Source organism: Cylas formicarius, unplaced genomic scaffold (assembly GCF_029955315.1).
Source record: "Cylas formicarius isolate icCylForm1 unplaced genomic scaffold, icCylForm1.1 PGA_scaffold_4__25_contigs__length_36172078, whole genome shotgun sequence".
NCBI classification, from domain to species: Eukaryota; Metazoa; Arthropoda; class Insecta; order Coleoptera; family Brentidae; genus Cylas; species Cylas formicarius.
Genome location: NW_026844334.1, coordinates 23,611,626 through 23,630,874, shown reverse-complemented (window position 1 = coordinate 23,630,874; position 19,249 = coordinate 23,611,626). Strand labels below are relative to the sequence as shown.

General features: G+C 34.4%; 4 protein-coding genes across 9 annotated transcripts; 2 read left to right on the top strand and 2 right to left on the bottom strand.

Moving 5' to 3' along the window:
* The first annotated feature begins 7,341 nt into the window (after window positions 1-7,341).
* Window positions 7,342-8,935, top strand: LOC132700398 (uncharacterized). Its single transcript, XM_060667692.1, has 4 exons — window positions 7,342-7,433; window positions 7,620-7,781; window positions 7,853-8,020; window positions 8,708-8,935. The coding sequence occupies exons 1-4, from the start codon at window positions 7,350-7,352 to the stop codon at window positions 8,876-8,878; spliced, it is 585 nt and encodes a 194-aa protein (XP_060523675.1). The 5' UTR covers window positions 7,342-7,349; the 3' UTR covers window positions 8,879-8,935.
* Window positions 8,936-11,256: 2,321 nt separating this feature from the next.
* On the top strand, window positions 11,257-12,285 carry LOC132700801 (NAD(P)H-hydrate epimerase). 3 transcript variants are annotated; one of them, XM_060668347.1, is made up of 4 exons: window positions 11,257-11,325; window positions 11,414-11,651; window positions 11,707-11,998; window positions 12,060-12,285. In XM_060668347.1, the coding sequence occupies exons 1-4, from the start codon at window positions 11,311-11,313 to the stop codon at window positions 12,280-12,282; spliced, it is 768 nt and encodes a 255-aa protein (XP_060524330.1). In that variant the 5' UTR covers window positions 11,257-11,310; the 3' UTR covers window positions 12,283-12,285. The 3 variants fall into 3 exon arrangements, with proteins under 3 accessions (XP_060524330.1, XP_060524329.1, XP_060524331.1); XM_060668346.1 differs by having other exon boundaries at window positions 11,257-11,352; XM_060668348.1 differs by having other exon boundaries at window positions 11,298-11,329.
* Window positions 12,286-12,448: 163 nt separating this feature from the next.
* On the bottom strand, window positions 12,449-16,093 carry LOC132700800 (uncharacterized). Of its 2 annotated transcripts, none has more exons than XM_060668344.1 (5): window positions 15,986-16,093; window positions 15,832-15,939; window positions 15,498-15,776; window positions 12,847-12,979; window positions 12,449-12,795 (listed from the first exon to the last, which is right to left on the bottom strand). In XM_060668344.1, exons 1-5 carry the CDS (start codon window positions 15,996-15,998, stop codon window positions 12,477-12,479), a joined length of 852 nt encoding a protein of 283 aa, XP_060524327.1. In that variant the 5' UTR covers window positions 15,999-16,093; the 3' UTR covers window positions 12,449-12,476. The 2 variants fall into 2 exon arrangements, with proteins under 2 accessions (XP_060524327.1, XP_060524328.1); XM_060668345.1 differs by having other exon boundaries at window positions 15,832-15,924; window positions 15,986-16,066.
* A 126-nt stretch (window positions 16,094-16,219) lies between these two features.
* Window positions 16,220-17,738, bottom strand: LOC132700799 (SAC3 domain-containing protein 1). Of its 3 annotated transcripts, none has more exons than XM_060668342.1 (7): window positions 17,626-17,738; window positions 17,347-17,570; window positions 17,131-17,292; window positions 16,837-17,073; window positions 16,642-16,782; window positions 16,404-16,590; window positions 16,220-16,291 (listed from the first exon to the last, which is right to left on the bottom strand). In XM_060668342.1, the coding sequence occupies exons 2-7, from the start codon at window positions 17,412-17,414 to the stop codon at window positions 16,220-16,222; spliced, it is 867 nt and encodes a 288-aa protein (XP_060524325.1). In that variant the 5' UTR covers window positions 17,415-17,570; window positions 17,626-17,738. The 3 variants fall into 3 exon arrangements, with proteins under 3 accessions (XP_060524325.1, XP_060524326.1, XP_060524324.1); XM_060668343.1 differs by having other exon boundaries at window positions 17,347-17,580; window positions 17,626-17,735; XM_060668341.1 differs by having other exon boundaries at window positions 17,347-17,538; window positions 17,592-17,722.
* Between the last annotated feature and the right edge of the window lie 1,511 nt (window positions 17,739-19,249).

Below are 19,249 nucleotides of genomic sequence, written 5' to 3'. Positions count from 1 at the left end.
TACTTTTATATATTTAATTATTTATGTAAGCAACGTTACTCAACACAATGCTTGAAGGAGTCCAATTATAGAGCAACGAATTAGAAAAAAATAAGAATAATTATAAAATTCCATGGAGGTACGCAAAAACAATTCTAACATAAAAAATAAGGCCAATATGGTAGGGGCAAGTAACAAAGCTGAAAGCATGAAAACATGAAAAGTAGTCACAGTGTAATGTAATAGAAATTCTAATCCTAATAAAAGCTTCGTAAATTTGTATTAAGTACATCAATATTATTCTATCGTTACAAGGAATATAATTCACACAAAACTCAGAACCCATAAGATTATTTACTATCTTATAAACAAAGAAAATAGCAAAATAGTGTCTTCTAGACTGCAAGCAATAATAATTATAAGAGTCAAAGTGTCTATTGACAATAAAAAAAAAGAGCATTAATGATTTTTTTCTACTCCATTCTGTAAAACTAATATACACGGATCCAGCGTGCGGAAAGCGTAGTAATAAAATAAAATAAAATAAAAAATCAAATAGTAGCTCATTTAACATTTACCTACTTAAATACAAGAGAACGCGGTAATAAACGAAAACTACGGAACTACAAACTACTGGACTTCCAAAGAGGTAGCACAGGACGAGCGACTACTAGAATGGGAAATAGGTTAACAAAACACGAAAACCCATCCATAAAGTAGCGCTCTATTTATAAAGGCTAATTGTTTGTGGTGATGTTTTGAAAAAAAAGGTATTCATCATCTCAATAAACGTTCAAAAATGGTCCTAATTTAACAGGGATTGTAACTCTGAAGCAATTTTGGCGAGCTACTGAATATAAAACTTTCACAATTTGCCAAGAGAACGACATGTATCCTTGGGAAGTTTGTCTGTGCCATCGGATAATAAGTTTTGTCCACAACTGAAATGGTAAAAAACGAGAGAATATTGGAAGCCAAAGAAAATGTACCGCTCCTTGACTAGAAGTAGATTTAAAGTTTCTTAAAGTTGCTTCCAACCTCCCAACGGAAATACTACGACAAATGAGTTTTGAGTACAAATAAACGCTCTGTGAAAAGTTTACAGGACAAGCGACTTCATGAAAAAGGTCTGTATTGTCTATACGTCTGAGATTGGAATGTATTGTAATGATTTACTTCTGCAACATTGTTCGTAAAATTGGTCCGAAAACAAAAAAAGTCTTAAATGCGAGTATCATTTTGCCACAATTCAAAGTTAAATGGCCCGACCTGAAAGAAAAGAATTGAGAATACTGATATTTTTAACTTCTTTTCTTAAGAACGATGGAACTGACTGCTAGTCCCTAGAAATATCATTTCAAATTGAATCTATTCTATCAAAATAACTTCAATTAGCGGAGACAATAGGTTTGGAAGAAGATATGCTTTTAGTACGAAGTTTTGTCCGAGCAAATCGATAATACAAGTCGCTTATTCTTTCAGATTTCGTTGTGGCAGGTTAAATATATTTAGTACGGTTTGGAATGTATATACGTTTTCGGTATTCAACATCGAGCACTCTTCGCATCGCATGTTTGTGAAAACAGCGAAGACGGAGTTTATTTATTATTTCATTACTTTTTAACTTCAACGGCAAAGGGGGAGTAGAAATTCGGGAGCATCTTAGATAATGATCTACCGCGGACTTTACACATTAAACCGGCAAATATTTTTACAAAACACTGACGAAAAAATGTCACATCCAAACGGAAAACTATCGAATTGATGAATTGTCAACCTTTATGTTGATTGTTCAACATAGTAAGGAGTTATTATTGGTTGGTTGGTTGAAAGCGTGTTGTGAAATGACTCGCTTATGCGCCTTTTGAATGACCCTTCTCAACCATATTTCTATTAGCTATGTAAATCAGAGTGACAAGCCGATAAGGTTGGCACTGGCATTCCGGAAACAAGGATATCAGAGGAATTAACTAAATACATCACTCCAAATGTCTTGCGAATTTTAGATTAAGCGTTAGGAGGATGTACATATACAGAGCTACTATGTTCTAGTGCCGGAATCGGTTAAATCGCATACCATCGACAGCACATTATGATAATGGAAGGGTACTGAATAATGGAAAATGCAAAAAAAGAACGCATCGCGATTCAAAATAAATATGGAGATATAAACCCGAAGGTTGATGCATTGCAAATTCACACTCGTCAGAATGAAAATACATGTAGAGAAAATACTATTTTAGTTTTGAAGATTGATTCAAAAATATTTTTATTACACCCTCTGCATTTATAAATGATTGCTGATTTGCATTTTCTGATTTTCGTGAAAAAATATAATCTTTTTCGCAAGAGTCCTTCTCAACCTGCCAACGACAAATTACACCAGTAGCAGAAGTGTGAATATTTTATTCCTAACTTTAAGTTATTGCTACCCCCACCCCTTTAACGATTTGTTAATATTTCAGAATTTCATTAAAAATTTAGCTAGAAGATAATATAGACTTTTTTTAATTATATTGCCCAGAAATTTATGAGGTGTACTAAGGTATTTTAGTAAGTAATTTCTGATAAATTCCAAGCTATTTTAGAATTTGAAAAATTGAATTTTGCAAGAGTATTTGAATGGTATCTGAAAAATGTTGGAGAAATTTGTCCAAAAAGGCCATTTAGTGTGCAGAATTTTCACTGTATGCATCAAACATACCAGAAAGTGAGGTTTTTCGCCAAGAAATGAAGATTTGAGGTACCAAAATTGAGGAAAAATCTGATTTTGTGCGAACATTGATTGTCCATTAGAAAAAGTTGAATATTATTTACTTACTTAGCGACTTACTTTTCGAAGATATCAAATTTTGTGAAATATAAATTATAAACTGATTTATCCTAGTATACACTCTTTGGGGTAGACCGAATAGAACAAATTAACGTAGTACCAATTTTGTAGTTCATTGATACAATTTGACAAATATTGTGATGTTGTATGGTGTCTTATACATTCTTTCTTTGTTAAGATACATTGCCCGAAGATTCTATCTAATTCTGATTGTTTAGAGTCAACCGCAAGCAACACGATTGTACCTACAGATGTTGCCTTTTTATTATTTTGTTTTATATCTCGTAAATTGTCTTGAAGGAAACTGTAAATAGCAACTTTTTGGTTCTTGGCAACCAATATAGATAATGATTAAAAATTAAATGGAAACGTCGGTCTTTTTTAATAATTATAAATTCTTAAGCATAAATAACCTTCGTCGTAGTGCGTCACAGAATTTGATCGTTTGGTAGGGTACGTGATTAATTTATGAATTCCGAAAGGGGAGCGTCGCTGGAAAAAGTTTGGCAATCTCTGTCCTATATGATGTCCATTTCGCAAATTAGCAAAAATTAGGGTCATATATTTTCTGAAAGCCCGCGTCCATTAATACGTGTATGTCCAACGCGTAAATTCGGGTTCATCCCACGTACTAAAATCGCGCAAAGCCGCACATAAAATTCTCGTAGATTTGTCGCGGAAACATTAGCATAAAAGTTTGGCTAACAACTTTTAAATTTCGTTCGTTCCGGATCAGACTCGCACATTCGCGACAGCCTGCAGTCGGCATATGAAACTAATATCACTTCCGGATACGAGATGATAAATTCGAACGCGACCTCCAAAAAGTTTCTTTCAGCCGACAACACAGCGCGCTCTGAAAAGATCGTGACGCTAATACCTGGAGCGGCATATTCTGTTTCACCGAATTGAAATTTTCTAGAACGCAGTTTATATGTGTAATTATTATCGTAGCATGTCTTGCCTGCCTCGTCTAGAAAAGCACTGGTACGGTGCAACAAATCAAATGTGTATAAATTTTTTGAACTGGCACTAATTAATTTGCAGCATTATCTAAACGTGTCACTTGCACATCCAATTCCATCGAAATTCTCATCAAACTATTCCATAAACATAAAATATGTCAACTTTCCTGCTTCTTTGCATCTATAAATGATAATGTATAAAATTATTCATCTTTAGTATTACACAAAAGTTGGCGCAAAGGAATCACATGGCTTTCAAATAACCACATCATACTATTTAAAATTGTCTGGAGGAATCAAGAAGATTTATAAATACTATTAGAGTAGCCTGTGGAAGATTATTTTCAAAATTAACCACAACAATTTTATTTTTAAAATTGCTGTCGCTCTTCTTCGTGATTCAACATTGCTAACCTCTCTTGTAGTCCTCGAAAATAGAAATTTTTAGTCCCTCTATAGTGCGGGGTTTATTACGTTATTTCACTTTGCACAGGTCTTCAGCACTCCTCAGAATAAAAAGGTGCCTTCTTAGACGGCAGATTCTTAGTACACAACAGCAGCTTCTCAAATGAGACTCACAGAATTATCAACATCCAGTAGTAGTCTAGGCAGGCTTTGTAAGGTGTTTGGATCAAGTAGTCATCATCATATCCTTGTAGTCTTAAAGCAAATTTCCGCACCCTAGGTGTAGAGTATCGGTTGTATTTTAGTCAACGCAGCAGTTAAGCAGCCCAGTCTTCAGCAAAGTTGTAATTGCGTCTCTCAATGCAATTGCGCTTTGTTTCTTTTGATTTGTGAACAGGTCTAGCTCCATCTTAGCTGCTACAAGCCATTTTCTTCACAAAAAAAAAAAATATTTCATACAAAAAACGTTTGTCATTGCAAAATTAAAATTAAATTTTGATTGTGACCTCGGTTTGCAAAATTTCCGCGCCATCGATGAAAATTCATTTGTCAGAAATGGCATACTAAAGTTTTATAATGTGCGTCCCCAGGGGAGGCACATGCGAGGCCAACGGTTTTCGATAAATTTGTCGGCAAAAATTTTAACATTTTTTTATTGGTGTTTAAAAATGAAACAACATGTAACGCCCTCAACTAGAACATAACGGGCGATTCAATAAGAATTTCCACATTACAATCTGAAATATTTTTGAAACGCCACTGTATTTATTTAGTATCATATGAGATTTCTAACCTCAAAACATAAACAAAATTAGTCATGGAGCAATATGCGACTGAACAACGTGTAAAAATTGTACAAGCCTATTATGAAAATGGTCGATCAAAAAAAATGCATTTCGGGCTCTACGTTAATTTTTTGGCGCGCAAAATCGACCTTCTGAGAGGACAATTTGGAATGTGGTTCAAAAATTTGAGCAAACTGGATCTGTAACTAACCTCAAAGTCCCTCAAGGTGCACGTGCAGGTCGGTCAGATCAAAATATTGCCATTGTTCGCAAAAGTGTTGCCGAAGATCCAAACACATCGATTCGTCAACGATTGCAGCAAGTGGGCCTTACATATTCAACCAGACAGCAAATTTTAACAAAAGGCTTGCATCTACACTCATATAAAGTCCAAATAACTCAGGAGTTGAAACCTCGAGATCATCAACAGCGCCGCGTGTTTGCAGAATGGATACGAGAACAAGGGGTTCATTTTTCAACGAAAATCATCTTTAGCGATGAGGGACATTTTCACGTTGGTGGCTTTGTAAACAAACACAATGCTCGTATTTATGGATTAGAAAATCCAAGAGAAATTGTTCAAAAAGCAATGCATCCTCAAAAAGTGACTGTTTGATGCGCATTTTGGTGCGGAAGAATAATTGGCCCTTTTTTTTCGAGGATAATGCAGAGAACGCTGTTACGGTTAATGGCGTTTGCTATCGAAACATGATATCTGAATTTTTCTGGGAGCAGTTGGAAGGTATTGATATTGAAGATTTGTGGTTCCAACAGGATGGAGCCACTTGTCACACATCCAGAGAAACGACGCAATTGTTGCGCGACAAGTTTCCTGGTCATATTATCTCACGTAACGGCGATATCAATTGGCCGCCGCGATCATGTGATCTTACTCCCCTAGATTTTTTTTTTTGGGGGTATCTAAAAAGCAGAATGTATAGAAATAAACCAAACACTATTCCAGAGCTGAAACAGGATATTAGACGCGAAATAGCCGGCATAGAACCTGAATTGTGTCCAAAAATTGATAGGAAATTTCAATAAACGAATTACGTCATGCCACATTAGTCGCGAGGGTCATTTGAATGACATCATCTTTCATACCTAATTGTAATACACTAATCTAAAATGGCAAATAAAAATGTTTGTATATTTTTATATTCATTCGAGTTTTTTTTTATTATTTTAATGTGGAAACCCTTATTGAATCACCCTTTATTTATGGTGGTAATCAGAGCGTTCGGCGTTTAAGCTTCACTGAATAAGACATGCAAGACAGGCTTCGGCGACATCTATTCAAACTCCAACATTCCAAAGGTCCATAGGGCGTAAATCAACAAATTCTAGAGCCTCCGTTATTGAATATATGTCTAAAATACCATTACCTCATGCCATCTAACCAGTCCACTTATCTTGTGACTTCACCACAGTATTGGGAATATTAGAAGATTTTTGTTATTAGTTAATTTCTTTACATTGTGCCAAAATAAGAATGTGTTTTCTCAGAGAGAAGAAAACAATTAACAAAGACATTAACACTAATACGAAAAAACCAACAACAAAATCCAAATTAAAGTCGCAAATGAATTAACATCGGAAGTAGATATCAAATCTGGAATGCCTCAGGGAGATAGCCTAAGCCATTCTTATTCAACTTAACAATGGATAAAATTATAGGAGAAATGAAAAAGATAAGGGATCGGGAGAAAACAAATAAAAATCTTATGTTATGCAGAGGATGCAATCTTGATATTAGATAATGAAGAATACCTACAGCGTCTACCTTTAAAACAGTGGCGGGAACCTACAATATACAGATATCGACGTCTAAGAGCAAGCTTTAGCAAAGAACCCAGACGATGCAAAAGAGTGATTAATGATGAAATAAACAAGTTTCAAGGTCCGAATATTTGGGAATAGAAATATCTAACTAGAGATACCGAAAAGAAAGTGTACAGAAACAGGCAACTAAAGCATGTTGTCTGAGGGATGTTATTTGGAGAGATAAAGATATGTAACCATAGCGTGTAACACGAATGGACTGCGATAGACTAGTCCGAACAGCATATTCCAAATACAACTGCAGATTTAGAAAAAAAAGATATCCGACAAGAACAGGCCCATGGCCTAATATAAGAACAAGAAAAAGAAGACGTTTCTTCAGTTCAAATCGTATTTCAATGTGTCACAAATTTCCGCAGCTGCTTCTCATTTTAATGTTATCGAATCGTGGAATCGTTCAATAGCAGATATTATATGAAAACGAAATTAAATGTCGTTTTGTCACGGACAATTACATTTTTCCACTTTTGTTGATATGAATCCGATGAGTATCAATTTTTAACATTTTTGATTTATGTTTTACTCGCACAATTTGAAACTATGGCGTGTTTTCTCATAGTTCGAAAATGTTACCCGTTTCTAGTTTTGTTAGGTGCTATTTGCGTGGGCGCTGTTTCGAAAAGAGTATGTTACAATTTACAAGTCAAGGGCCGTTAAATGGATTTTTGCGTCTGAAAGAATAAAAATAAGAAGTTATCGCCGACAAATACTTCTTCAGATGCAAATATTCAACAAACGTACTCTTTGTGTGTGATGGAATTTTCAATAATATTGTTGAATGTAACATTTTGAGTTCTTTATTATTTTCAGCAAAAAAATTTAAGATTGCAACAATTTGACGAGAACTGCGACGGAGCAGACGTCAGCACGTATGCCGCACACTTTAGAAGTAACGAACTCAAATTGGCTAACAATAAATACAATCTCAACTTTGAAATTGAAATCGCCAGAGACTGGCCGAAGGATTTTAAAGTTAGTAAAAGTTATTGACTATTTTCAAAATTTCATTTGTAGCATCGTCTATATGATAATTTAATTTTCAGATCCAGATCGATTTGGTTAGATGCAGACACAGAGATTCACCAAACACTTGCGAAAAATACCAAAGCATCACCATACCGTATTTCTGCAAGTTGCTAAATATGGCGGAAAAACCGTGGACACCCATATTCTCCGTTATGGCACCGAAAATAGTATGTCCTATCAAAAAGGTATATTTATTAAATGTATTTTAACATATTTAACATATTTTTGTTATTGCTCCTGATTTCAAATTAGAATGCATCTCAATATCATGCGTTTTGGTAATTAAATAATTTGAACTTAAAATAGTGCACGTGGTTATAAATTTTATTTGGTAAAATTATTTAGGTTTTTAGCTTTACAAAATTTTCAAAATTCACTATATGAGAACCATTAAAATATTGCAATACAGAAAAAAAAAGAATAAAAGGAAAAAGGAACAAATAATAAAAAGTTAAAACATTTATATTTATTCGCTGCAAAAAGAAGGCGTTTTTATTTTTTTTACTTCTAATTTATTAAGTTATTAGTTTCATTATATTTCATCCGTTGCTAGAACAACACATCTCTAAGACCATTTGCTTCTCCAAGAAAGTACCTCTTTGCCCTTACTTGTACACCCATGTATATTTGGACTAGGTATTGAAATATTTCCAATCCGATAATAATTATCGCGTACACCATCCTTTCGGATTCTCAAAATATCCTAACATAAATTTGAAAAACTTCATAACACACCAAAGATTTTTTTATAGATACTGGCTTACTCCACAAAACGAACGGTTAGTTTCCCTTATGAAACCATTGATAATGATTTTGATTTACTCGTTGTTCCAATTCCTTAGATATTCCAATAAAGCCCTCTTTTATTTTAGGGTAGTAAATACAGAACAAGAAATAACACTTCGGTAGATACAAAAGCATTTGCCAGTTTGCCAATGATCGGAAATTATCACTGGATAGCAACTTCGAAGTCCATGGATCAAACAACCAACGAATTGTTGCATTGTGTCAGAACCGCAGGTCAATTAATTTACGTGAATTAAACATATTTTGGTTGTTAAAATGCCAATGTCAATAAATATATTAGTGTAACAAGCAATTAAATTGTGTCCTTGAGAAGTTGTTCAGATTATCATTTAAAAATGTTAACCTTCATTTAAATTAAAACAACAAAATTGCAGACTTCCGATAATTCTTTCATAATTATAATTTAATCGTAATTGTAACAATTTAGTGTTTTTACCCTCTACTCGAATATTCGAAATTATGCACTGGGCGCTTTCATTAAAGTGTAATACTTTAAAAGCCGGCTCAAGCTATTTCTGAGGTACAAAAACGCTTGGTCCCACTCAAAAATCATTGCACTATTTTCAATAGAAAGTAATAGAATAGAATGTCTTCTTTTTATCCAAAAAAATCTGGCAATATCTCAAATCCAAACCGTTGCGAAGGTACCGAAGTAACTACTAGAACTAAGTTGGATTGAGCGATAGTTTACAAAGACTTATTTTCGGCCACATCGATATTTTAGAGAGTTTAATTTAGGTTTGATTTTATATGGGTAATGTGGGTATGAGTACCTCGAAGCATTAAGAACACACCGATTCACTATTTATTCCGGTAGACGTACCTGGTAGTTTACTAAAAAAATTTAGCCATGTAGTTAATTGTTTCTGCCCTTTGTGGTAGGTTTCAATGGCAAAGTTTAAAATTTGACCGGGAACCAGTTATGCAGTTTCACCGCCTCTCCAATTGAAAAACTTTCTCCAACACCATTAACATCATTAGCACATACAGGTTTTCCACCTAGAATAGAAGCGATGCATTAAATTCCTCGTATAACGAAACCCCCGAGCCTTTAAGGACAGTTTGTCGGTTTTCTGTTTAACTATTTTAAAGTGTATTCCTGAATAGGTTTAAATTTCCAACATCACGCAAAAAAATCAGCTGCGGCGGATATACCTTTGAATTCTTGTAAACTTAATCCCAAAATGGCGATTCGTAAGTCACACAGCATAACGCAAATTTGAACCTAGATATGGCTTATTGTTTGATAAGAAGTGACAGTAGTATGCAACCGTACATTTTTTTCGAGACGTAAAAACATTACTGACTACTCATAACACTAATGGGATCAACTTAGTCGCGTTTCCAGCATGAAAGACTTGGTCGTGGAAGATTCTGACTGTGCACTTTTCTTTTATAACAAGCTAGCCTACGCAAAAAACTCGACTTTATGAAATTTTGTTCTTTAATTCACAAACAAAAAATGGCTTTAAAAACTATGTTTTTCAAATTACACTTAGGTCCTACACTGATAACAAAACTAACAAAAAAAGATTTTTGCGATTTTTCCCTTTTTAAGTATTCTTAAATACGAGAAATAAAATAGAAAATAACTCATTTCGGCTTCTAAAATTCGCTAAATAGTTTCTCTTTCTCCTATGCCCATTGGGGACAATTTAATTTCGTATTTACCTCAGTTTGCCATCTATTGACGAAAAGATAAAAATATTATAATCAATACACCGCCATCTGGCTAATTGCCGTTGACAAGACAAAACCACTGAACTAATTTTATGAACACTAAACTAACCTAAAGTAAATTCAAGCCGATTACATTCAATTTGTGTTATCAAAAAAAGTCAGAAATTTAATGCTGACAATCTAAATCTAGTAAAGCTACGGTTACTTTCTCGCGCTTTCAAAAATAACAAATAAGAAAAGGCCCTAGCGACACGACTTTGAAAATTGAAGAGTCAGGGATAGCAGCCCTATGAATCAACAGAAGTTTCCTGTTTGCTTATCACAGGAGAGTTTTAACATTATGTTATAGTAATATTGTTAAAAAGATTTAAGTTATACTTAGCACCATATTATTAAGTATGTAGCTACTAAACATTTTTCTAGTATTCAATTTCCAGTTTGTAAATTTTCCATAGAACCAGATTTACAATTTGGATCAATTTTTGCGAAGAGAATAATGTTAAATAATGTTTACATTTATTTTTTTCAAGAAACTTCCACAGGCTATTGGAATACTATTTACAAATCTTCTCTGGATTCCTCCTTTAACAGAGCGATGTCACGCTTTCAATGTTATTTTATATTATATATGTTATAAGCCCTGCTGTTATAGGAATAAAACACCAATGACCCTCAATGGTAATTATGCCTCGATTATTGCTTCGTATGCAAAACAAAGTAGCTAATTTAAAATGAGCACTAACGGCATCTGTGGTAATCCTGGTGAACCGCATTTAAAATCCTAAACTATAGAATTTACCGATCGCATTGCGCAATACGGTCCGATCTTAAAGGTTCCAGTAATTTGGGATAGAAATGGAATGGGTCGGTAACGCTACGTATGGTAAGAAGCGCGCCTTTGACCAATTATAATTTACTAAACCTTAGTTAAAAACTTTTATCCATGGGTACCAACAGAAGTGTTTTTCTATCAATCTAACCTGTTCCAATGAAAATATTCAAATTAAGTAATTTTTTATACAAATACGAGGTGTATTCTATACTTCTATTTACTTGTACATATATTTAATTTCGTTATACTTAATTTTTAGGTATTAACAAACTTCTTCAGACACCACAACCGTCGGCGAATCACCGGCCCCACCAATATGGTTAAATTTTTAGGCCAACAAGAAGCTATTAATATAGACGTTGAGCTTTTTAATGAATATAAGTACTCTGTGGACCAGCTTATGGAACTTGCTGGGTTAAGTTGTGCTGTAGCAATATCAAAGTGTTATCCAAATTCATTGATTGGAAACAAGTCAATTTTGGTCTGCTGTGGGCCTGGTATTTTAAATATGTATTACTATATTTGCTCAATGCTATAATACTTCCCCGATAGGTAATAATGGTGGTGATGGCTTAGTTTGTGCAAGGCATTTAAAACTCTTTCAATACAACACAGTAATTTATTACCCAAAACAAACCGATAAGGTTTTATATCATAACTTGACACATCAATGCACGTCTATGAATATTCCAGTGTTGCAAAGTTTGCCGGAAAAATCAACTATTGAGACTGAGTTTGCTTTGATAATAGATGCATTGTTTGGCTTTAGTTTTAAACCACCAATCAGAGAAGAATTCTTACCTGTGTTGCAATTATTGACAAATACTAATGTACCCATAGCAAGGTAAATTTATTGATCAATTCATTCAATATTTGATTTTCGTAAAACATTTATTAATTTCTAGTATTGATATACCAAGTGGTTGGAATGTTGAAAATGGTCCTCCAGAAAAAGGAATAAAACCAGAATTACTGATTTCTTTGACTGCTCCCAAGAAATGTGCATCATTTTTCAAAGGAAAGTATCACTATTTGGGTGGTAGATTTGTACCTCCAAAACTTGAGGATAAGTATGGACTAAATTTGCCAAAATATTCTGGCACAGAATGTGTTGTACCCATTAGTTAAGATAAATGTCTTTTTGGAGCTTAAAAATTTAAGTATAAATACATATGTGAAATTAATATGAAAGTAAGAAAATGTGTAAATGTATCTTAACATGAACATACATATTATAGAGGAGAAAAGGTACATCAAATAAACCAACTTTTTAAAATAAAAACCAAATTTCATATTCAAGATATATTTATGTATTTTTTTTTCTACCATACCACCATGGAAAAGACTTTACTAAATAGTCTTACCATCAACACATAGACCGGCATAAAAATGAGGCCCACAATCATAAAAATCAAAAACATAATCACTGTCAATTCACCTACGAAAATTGCAGTCTTAATGGCTCTATCCTTTGTATCTTGAGTTTGCAAAATATCGATCAACTTGTCCAGCAAAAACCTTATGAAGTAAACAAAACCATCAACCAGAGGCATCAAATTCCACAACATTACTAGAATTGTTATGGCAGCTGTGTATGACTGGGAACACAAAGATGTCACAAGAGTAACAAAAGTTATGTCCCTGAAAAAAAAAGGGACAACTCAAACTAAATTTTGCATAAAATAAAATTACTCTGTTCGCGGTATTCCTCTAGCTTCTTGGTACTCCACAACAGGTTCACGAATCATATTAAGTGTATATAAAATCCGTGATTCTGAAACTCTTAACTGTTCTGGTGCTGCTTTTGGTGTCCCTTCTGCCATATCTGAAACTCGAGTTCTCTGAGATTTTTTGGACCATGGTGGAGAAGTTCGAGGGTTTCTAGGCTTGGAGTTTGGAGTTGGATTTGTCTTTCGATTTCGCTGGCGACGCTCGTAGCGCGAAGAAAATGCATTTATATAATTGGGCGGTTGTAGATCAGCTCCAGCATCCTCGACATTCATTTTTCAAAACCGTTTTATTTGTTTGTGGAGCGATATTTTCCAATTCAATGTGAATTTTTGTGAAGTTATTTATTACATCATATATTTTTATGAAAAGCTCATCTGTTTTAGTTAGGTCAGCCAATAATTTACAAACATATTCGACCTGTGGAATCAGCAGTAGGGTTTGCACAAAAGGCGAACTACTGGCGAAAAACCTAGTTTTTAGGAGCAGTATGTCACCAGGTGCAGTCTCGGAAAATTAAAACCCAGGCAGCTTTAGCCAACTTGTTTTGGGACCTAAATTTCATGTCTTAATAGAGTAGGTCCCACCCCCCTTTAATTTTGGAATAATTGGAATTTACGTCAGTAAATTATTTGATAAATATCCGACAAACACTACACCTAACGCTCCCGGTGGGAATCGAACCCACAACCTCCGGCTCAAATTATAATAAGCAATTTATTTACTGCTGACGTCTTTTTTAGGTTATTTTCACTATGTGAACCCATATCTATGCTGTGAAAATTGCAGGTGGCACTACAATGCATGCATTGGGATTAAGGTGGCGAAATTAGGTCCATTTAATTAAAGGATATTTATTCTTGAATGTAAATAATACAATAATAATACAGGAATTTTTTTGAAATCAGCACGAAAAAAAATTAGAAAGGCCGTTTAATACGCACACAAGCATTCATTTCAAATCTTGTTATGAAACAACAAATGAACTAATAACACCTTTCGACGTTCAAAAATTAACATGGCCGCTGACAGTTCATCAGTTCCTCAGTTTTCCGTTTGGAGGTGGCATTTTTTTGGCAGTTTTGTTTCAATGTGGCAAGATTTCATTAAATGTTCAGAAAAATATGATGTAAGTGTGTAGAGGTCGCTGTTTAGAACGAAAAGTGCAGCTTACTGTAAAAATTTAATAAAGAGTATGTGCGGAAGATTCCCTTTCCGAAAATATCATAGCCGTCTGAGGCGCAGGCGCATCAGTTTTACAATTATTAGCGGAGTGTATATTATCTCCCAATTTCATGGGTGCACATGGATTGTATTTCTGTCTCTGTTTATAGAAATTAGGGTAACAATATAATTTATTGGGAATTCCGTCCACCAATGGAATTCCCAATAAATTAGTTTAATTTTCGAATTTAGGTTAGAATTATGTCACAATTATGTTAGCAGTGGAAATAATCGGTAAAGAGAATAGTTACATCGGCGATTTATTTCTGCCAGTTCAACGCCCAATATAGGCTACTTGAGTCTTTTGATGCTGTTTTTGACTATATTAATAGAATAAGTTTCCTATAAAAATGTAGATTTTTGCGCTTGCGACTGGTTTGTTGAGCATTTTTGGAAATAATCACATTTTTCACTCGTTATGATTTTCATAACTTGATTAAGAAACGGCGTTGTCAAATCTCATTATTAGGAACCCAATATTTATGTACTTTAACACAACTTTCGTAATTTCATTAATATGTATTGCTTCGTGTGTTGTATAATGTACGTGACAGTCAGTTGAAGAAGAGGTGCGAATGGATGAAAATCGAACTGAAAACATGATGGAAAAATTACTTGAAGAAATTTTCGCTAACCAAAAAGATGTTCAACTTTATCATCTATCAGAACCACATAACGTTAAAAACGAAAATATAATAATATAAAAAAATACAGTAAAGTGATTGTTGGTACCTACACACTGTACTGTTTTAATTAATAAGTTTTGTAAACTATCTCAAATTCAGCTGGTATGAAAGCTACTGTGAGTTGCGTGTGTTAATCAGAGTCAACTGTGACTTGCAACACAGTTCTGCTGCTCCGAAGTTTCTGAATCATGAGTCAAATAAATATAATTTAAGTCCATCGCATATCGGGTACCAGTCAAATCCAATGGCATTTATAACTACTCCTGGTTGGGCCAGTGTTTAATGATTCGCGTCAGAGCGGGAGCCTGTGGACTAGGTGCGAAGGTAAATAAACTATTCTAAAGATTTTTAATAATTTTGAATGGAATTAAAATATCAAGTATAATACAATTAAAGTTTGAGTTAAACTTTCTATTGTCATATTTTTCAGACACCTTGTAAATTTATTTTTATTTCGCTATAGTAAATTTTTAAAAACCATAAATCTTTATCTCAAATTTTTTGAGTTGTGGAAATAAACGATTGTTTCATAAAAGCTTGGCATATTGCTGCCTAATTTTTATATTATGCATTTGTCTGATGGCTATCGCTTTCGGAGTAATTTAAACAGTCGAAATTGGGCGGATATGTATAAATCTAATTTATGCATACTTATCATGTATATATGAACACCAAATTTACCAAAATTAAAGTGTTTTTACCAACCTTTTCCCGTTGATGAAACTGGATTGCTTAACTGGTTTATACCCAAGTTGGGCGTGATATTGTCTGATATCAAATTAAACTCGGTTTTAGAAACTGTGTGTGAGTCTTGCCAATTCAGTAAGACTTCTTGATTGATTTTATTTGGGATTTGGTGTAATGGAAGCCTTGAATAAGGTTCCCTATCAGGGTTATTAGAATCTTGAGAAGCTACACTTGGTAATTTAGGAGAGCCTCTTGAAAAATAATATGGTTGCTGAGTAGATTTCTCTTTTGTTGATACTGAAATTACAACAATAATTTCACAGTTATGACAGGTTCACAGTTTTACAAATACCAGTGATACTTTTGCTCAAACCTGCAATATTTTTATTTAATAAATGTCTAATTTCTTCAGGACTTTGGCAAATTTCTTGTTTTCTCTTTTCTGCTGAACAGATGTTATCTTAAACAAAATAGTGACAATTTGTTCATAAAATTTACTGACTTACCTGCTGCTTTCATAACTTATTGGAACCACAATGATGAATCTTTTGCCATATTTTTTTAGGCCAAAAAAATATATATTTAAAGCTGGTCTATTAAAATTTTAAATTAAAAAAAAATGACAGGGAAATTGCTATTTGACAACTGTCAGCTCGCAATATTTTCATTTGGGACAAGTATATTTTTAAAATAAAATAAAATAAAAGAAAAAGTATTTATTAAACTTAAAAACATTTGGGTTACAATATTAAATTGCTGATTGACCGCTTAGAGAATTCATTATCAACAAACTGTACATGGGCAGGTGACAGCTAGAAATAAAAGAATATGCCAGTACCCCACATTGAAATTGGTGGCATTCCAGGAAAGATTTACTAAATGCAGGTTAGATATAAGCTACACCAAATTAATACTCAAACTTACCACTGTTTTGTTCAAAAGGAAGTCATTTTTTATAAATGAAACATTACTTTCACATTTGAGTCCATAGTACTCACAGTCTCGTGCAATATGTTCTGAATCATCATATATTAAAATTTCTTGCAATGTTTCCAGAGGAAAAGTCAAATTTTTGCAATTATATGCTGTGGACATTATTTTCAAAGCCTTCCTGTAATATTTTTAATAAATTGCATACAACATGCAATTTTAAATAAATTACCTCCGAATTTCAGGAAGATGAAGAGATGTTACAGCTGCAAGTAAAGGTGACTGTAGTTCTTTCATCATTCGACACACTCTCACAAAATTATTATGCAAATAATTTAGAGACAAGTCAATTGAAATTCTGACAATGCTAGTTCTAAAACATAAAAAATGCTTTTATAGAAACAACCCATTATTAAACAAATATAACCTCCATAGTGTTGGTAACCTTAAAGCTCTGGTCAAAGCAGTAGAATTACCTAAATTTAAAAGAATGTACATGGCTTCAAATTCAGGTCTCACATCCTTTAAATGCCTGACTAACATATCCTCATCTATGTTGTTAGTGCAACAGTCATCATACATAGTTAACAATCTTTTTAAACATTCTTGCAAATGACTTGTATTTATAACTGGATCAAATAAATGTTGGGGCTCTTCGCATAATCTAGCAAATTATAATTTTCTAGTATTTCACTTTCATACTATATTTAATTTCACCAACCTATATGCAGCATATGCATGAAACCTCACTATAGGCTGTAATATACAGATTGAGTGGGCAACAGGCAAATTCTGAATAATCATATCTTGCCTGACAGACCTTAAGCGATCCATGACAAAATCATATATAATAGTCCAAGAAAAATCTTTTTTTGAAACAATACTAAAACAAGGTATATGCTGCAACACTCACATGTACCAGGATTAGGTGTCTCACTCATCAAGCAAATAACTAACAGTTCTTAGTAAAACATCGGGAGGCCTTAAAAATTGTGGATCTTGCATTTTTTTGCCCACAGTCGACCTACTGAAGCTCTTAACGACTCGACTTTTGTCAGCTTTTGGTTTTTGTTGGCTTTCCGTTCCAGGAAATATTTCGAAAATATGCAAGAGATTTTCGCGTTCTCGACTAAAATTCAATAAAACTCGTAACACACATCTCTGAAAATATCTTATCATTACAGTTTTATTTCCGAGAGAGGGCACATTTCCTTACATTCACCAATTATGTACTTATTTAAAGGATTCATTAAAACTTTAGCTATTGTGATGATTTTTGACTTGGAACTGTTAATAGAGATTTTTAGGTTAGAGGTTAGGTTTTCGCTTGAAGGGACGGATTAAAGTTCAATTATGCGTTTCACAAAAAAAATGTTGGGCTCGACTGCTAGGATCATTCGCCCATTGCCGACTTCCGTCGAGGATCTTCGCTTTTGGTCATGGACCACCACGTACAAAGAAGACATATAACCAATATTTGCTCAACTAGCAAAAAACAATTTTGACCGATACCAAAAAAACCGACACCCCCCCCGCTTCCACCGCGGACCATCCGGGCCCATCCGGCCTCCATACCGGCGTGAACGGTTAAAACAACGGGGCCGGCGGAACTTTTACACTTAAAACTAACACCAAACACTGCCGAAACAGAGTCACACAAATTGAAGACCCATACCAAAGGTTTTTCGAACGAATTCAGCGGATTCTGCTAGGAGCGGACGGAGGTTAGACCGCCGCGTGCAATGCTCCAAGGGACGGATTGCTGAAGGTACAATACAAGTACAATAAAGCGTTTCACAATAACTGTTAGGCTCGACTGCTAGGATCATTTGCCCATTGCCGACTTCCGTCAACGATTTTCATTTTTGGTCAATGACCCAAAATGTACAAAAAAGAAATATAACCAATATTAGATCAGTTAGCAAAAAATGATTTTGATCACCGCGGACCATACGGGCCCATCCGGCCTCCATACCGACGTGAATTTTTGGGGACGAATACGAGGGATTCTGTCGGGAGCGAACGAAGGTTAAACCGCCGCGTGCAATGCTCCACCACAGAATCATTGCCACAGTTATGTAGGTATGTATTCTTGGTTGATTCTGTGGTGGAACATTGCACGCGGGGGTTTAACCTCCGTTCGCTCCCGACAGAATCCCTTGTATTCGTCCCCAAAAGTTTGATATCGGTTTCCACTGTGTGGATTTAGTGTTTTGAGTGTTCAGTGTATGTTTGAAAGTGATAAGCGGCGTCGGCACCGTCGTTTTTCCCTGTACACGCCGGTATGGAGGCCGGATGGGCCCGGATGGTCCTCGGTGGAAGCGGGGGAAGCCGATTTTTTTTGCTATCATTCAAAATCGTTTTTTGCTAGCCGAGCAAATTTTGGTTATATTTCTTCTTCGTACGTGTTGGTCAATGACCAAAAGCGAAAATCCTCGACGGAAGTCGGTAATGGGCGAATGACCATAGTAGTCTTGCCCAACTGTTTGTAAAGAGCAAAGGAGAGAGAGAGTATTCTTTGTTCATTCCTTGTTTTTATGTCTACATAAGGGCAAATGAATATATAATTTTTAACACATTTTTATTTGTCTATCTTCTAAAATTCAAAAATCACATCAACAGTTATTTGAAATTAAATAATAATTTTAGAATTTTGCGGCAAAGTGCGCATTTAGGTTGAACTAAAAGAACATTCCTCAGAACAAATATCTCGCCCACAGCAAAACTAGATAAATAAAATTTCTCTTTATCGAACATGTATGAACAAAACCTTTCCATACCGAACCAAAATGTTCTTTCAATGTTTGTTCTTTTTTCCGAGTCTATCCTCTTTAAGGTTA

Coding starts and splice junctions, on each gene's coding strand:
- LOC132700800 (XM_060668344.1), bottom strand. Junction 15,777..15,831: donor TTTGAGCAAAAGTATCACTG/GTATTTGTAAAA, acceptor TTGTAATTTCAG/TATCAACAAAAGAGAAATCT. Junction 12,796..12,846: donor AGAGGAATACCGCGAACAGA/GTAATTTTATTT, acceptor TTTTTTTTTCAG/GGACATAACTTTTGTTACTC.
- LOC132700398 (XM_060667692.1), top strand. CDS start 7,350: ATGGCGTGTTTTCTCATAGTTCGAAAATGTTACCCGTTTCTAGTTTTG. Junction 7,434..7,619: donor TGGGCGCTGTTTCGAAAAGA/GTATGTTACAAT, acceptor TATTATTTTCAG/CAAAAAAATTTAAGATTGCA. Junction 8,021..8,707: donor TAGTATGTCCTATCAAAAAG/GTATATTTATTA, acceptor CTTTTATTTTAG/GGTAGTAAATACAGAACAAG.
- LOC132700801 (XM_060668346.1), top strand. CDS start 11,311: ATGAAAATATTCAAATTAAGTAATTTTTTATACAAATACGAG. Junction 11,353..11,413: donor ATTTTTTATACAAATACGAG/GTGTATTCTATA, acceptor CTTAATTTTTAG/GTATTAACAAACTTCTTCAG. Junction 11,999..12,059: donor ACTAATGTACCCATAGCAAG/GTAAATTTATTG, acceptor ATTAATTTCTAG/TATTGATATACCAAGTGGTT.
- LOC132700799 (XM_060668341.1), bottom strand. CDS start 17,659: ATGAATCCTTTAAATAAGTACATAATTGGTGAATGTAAGGAAATGTGC. Junction 17,293..17,346: donor GTTAGTTATTTGCTTGATGA/GTGAGACACCTA, acceptor ACCTTGTTTTAG/TATTGTTTCAAAAAAAGATT. Junction 16,783..16,836: donor AGGTTACCAACACTATGGAG/GTTATATTTGTT, acceptor TTTATGTTTTAG/AACTAGCATTGTCAGAATTT.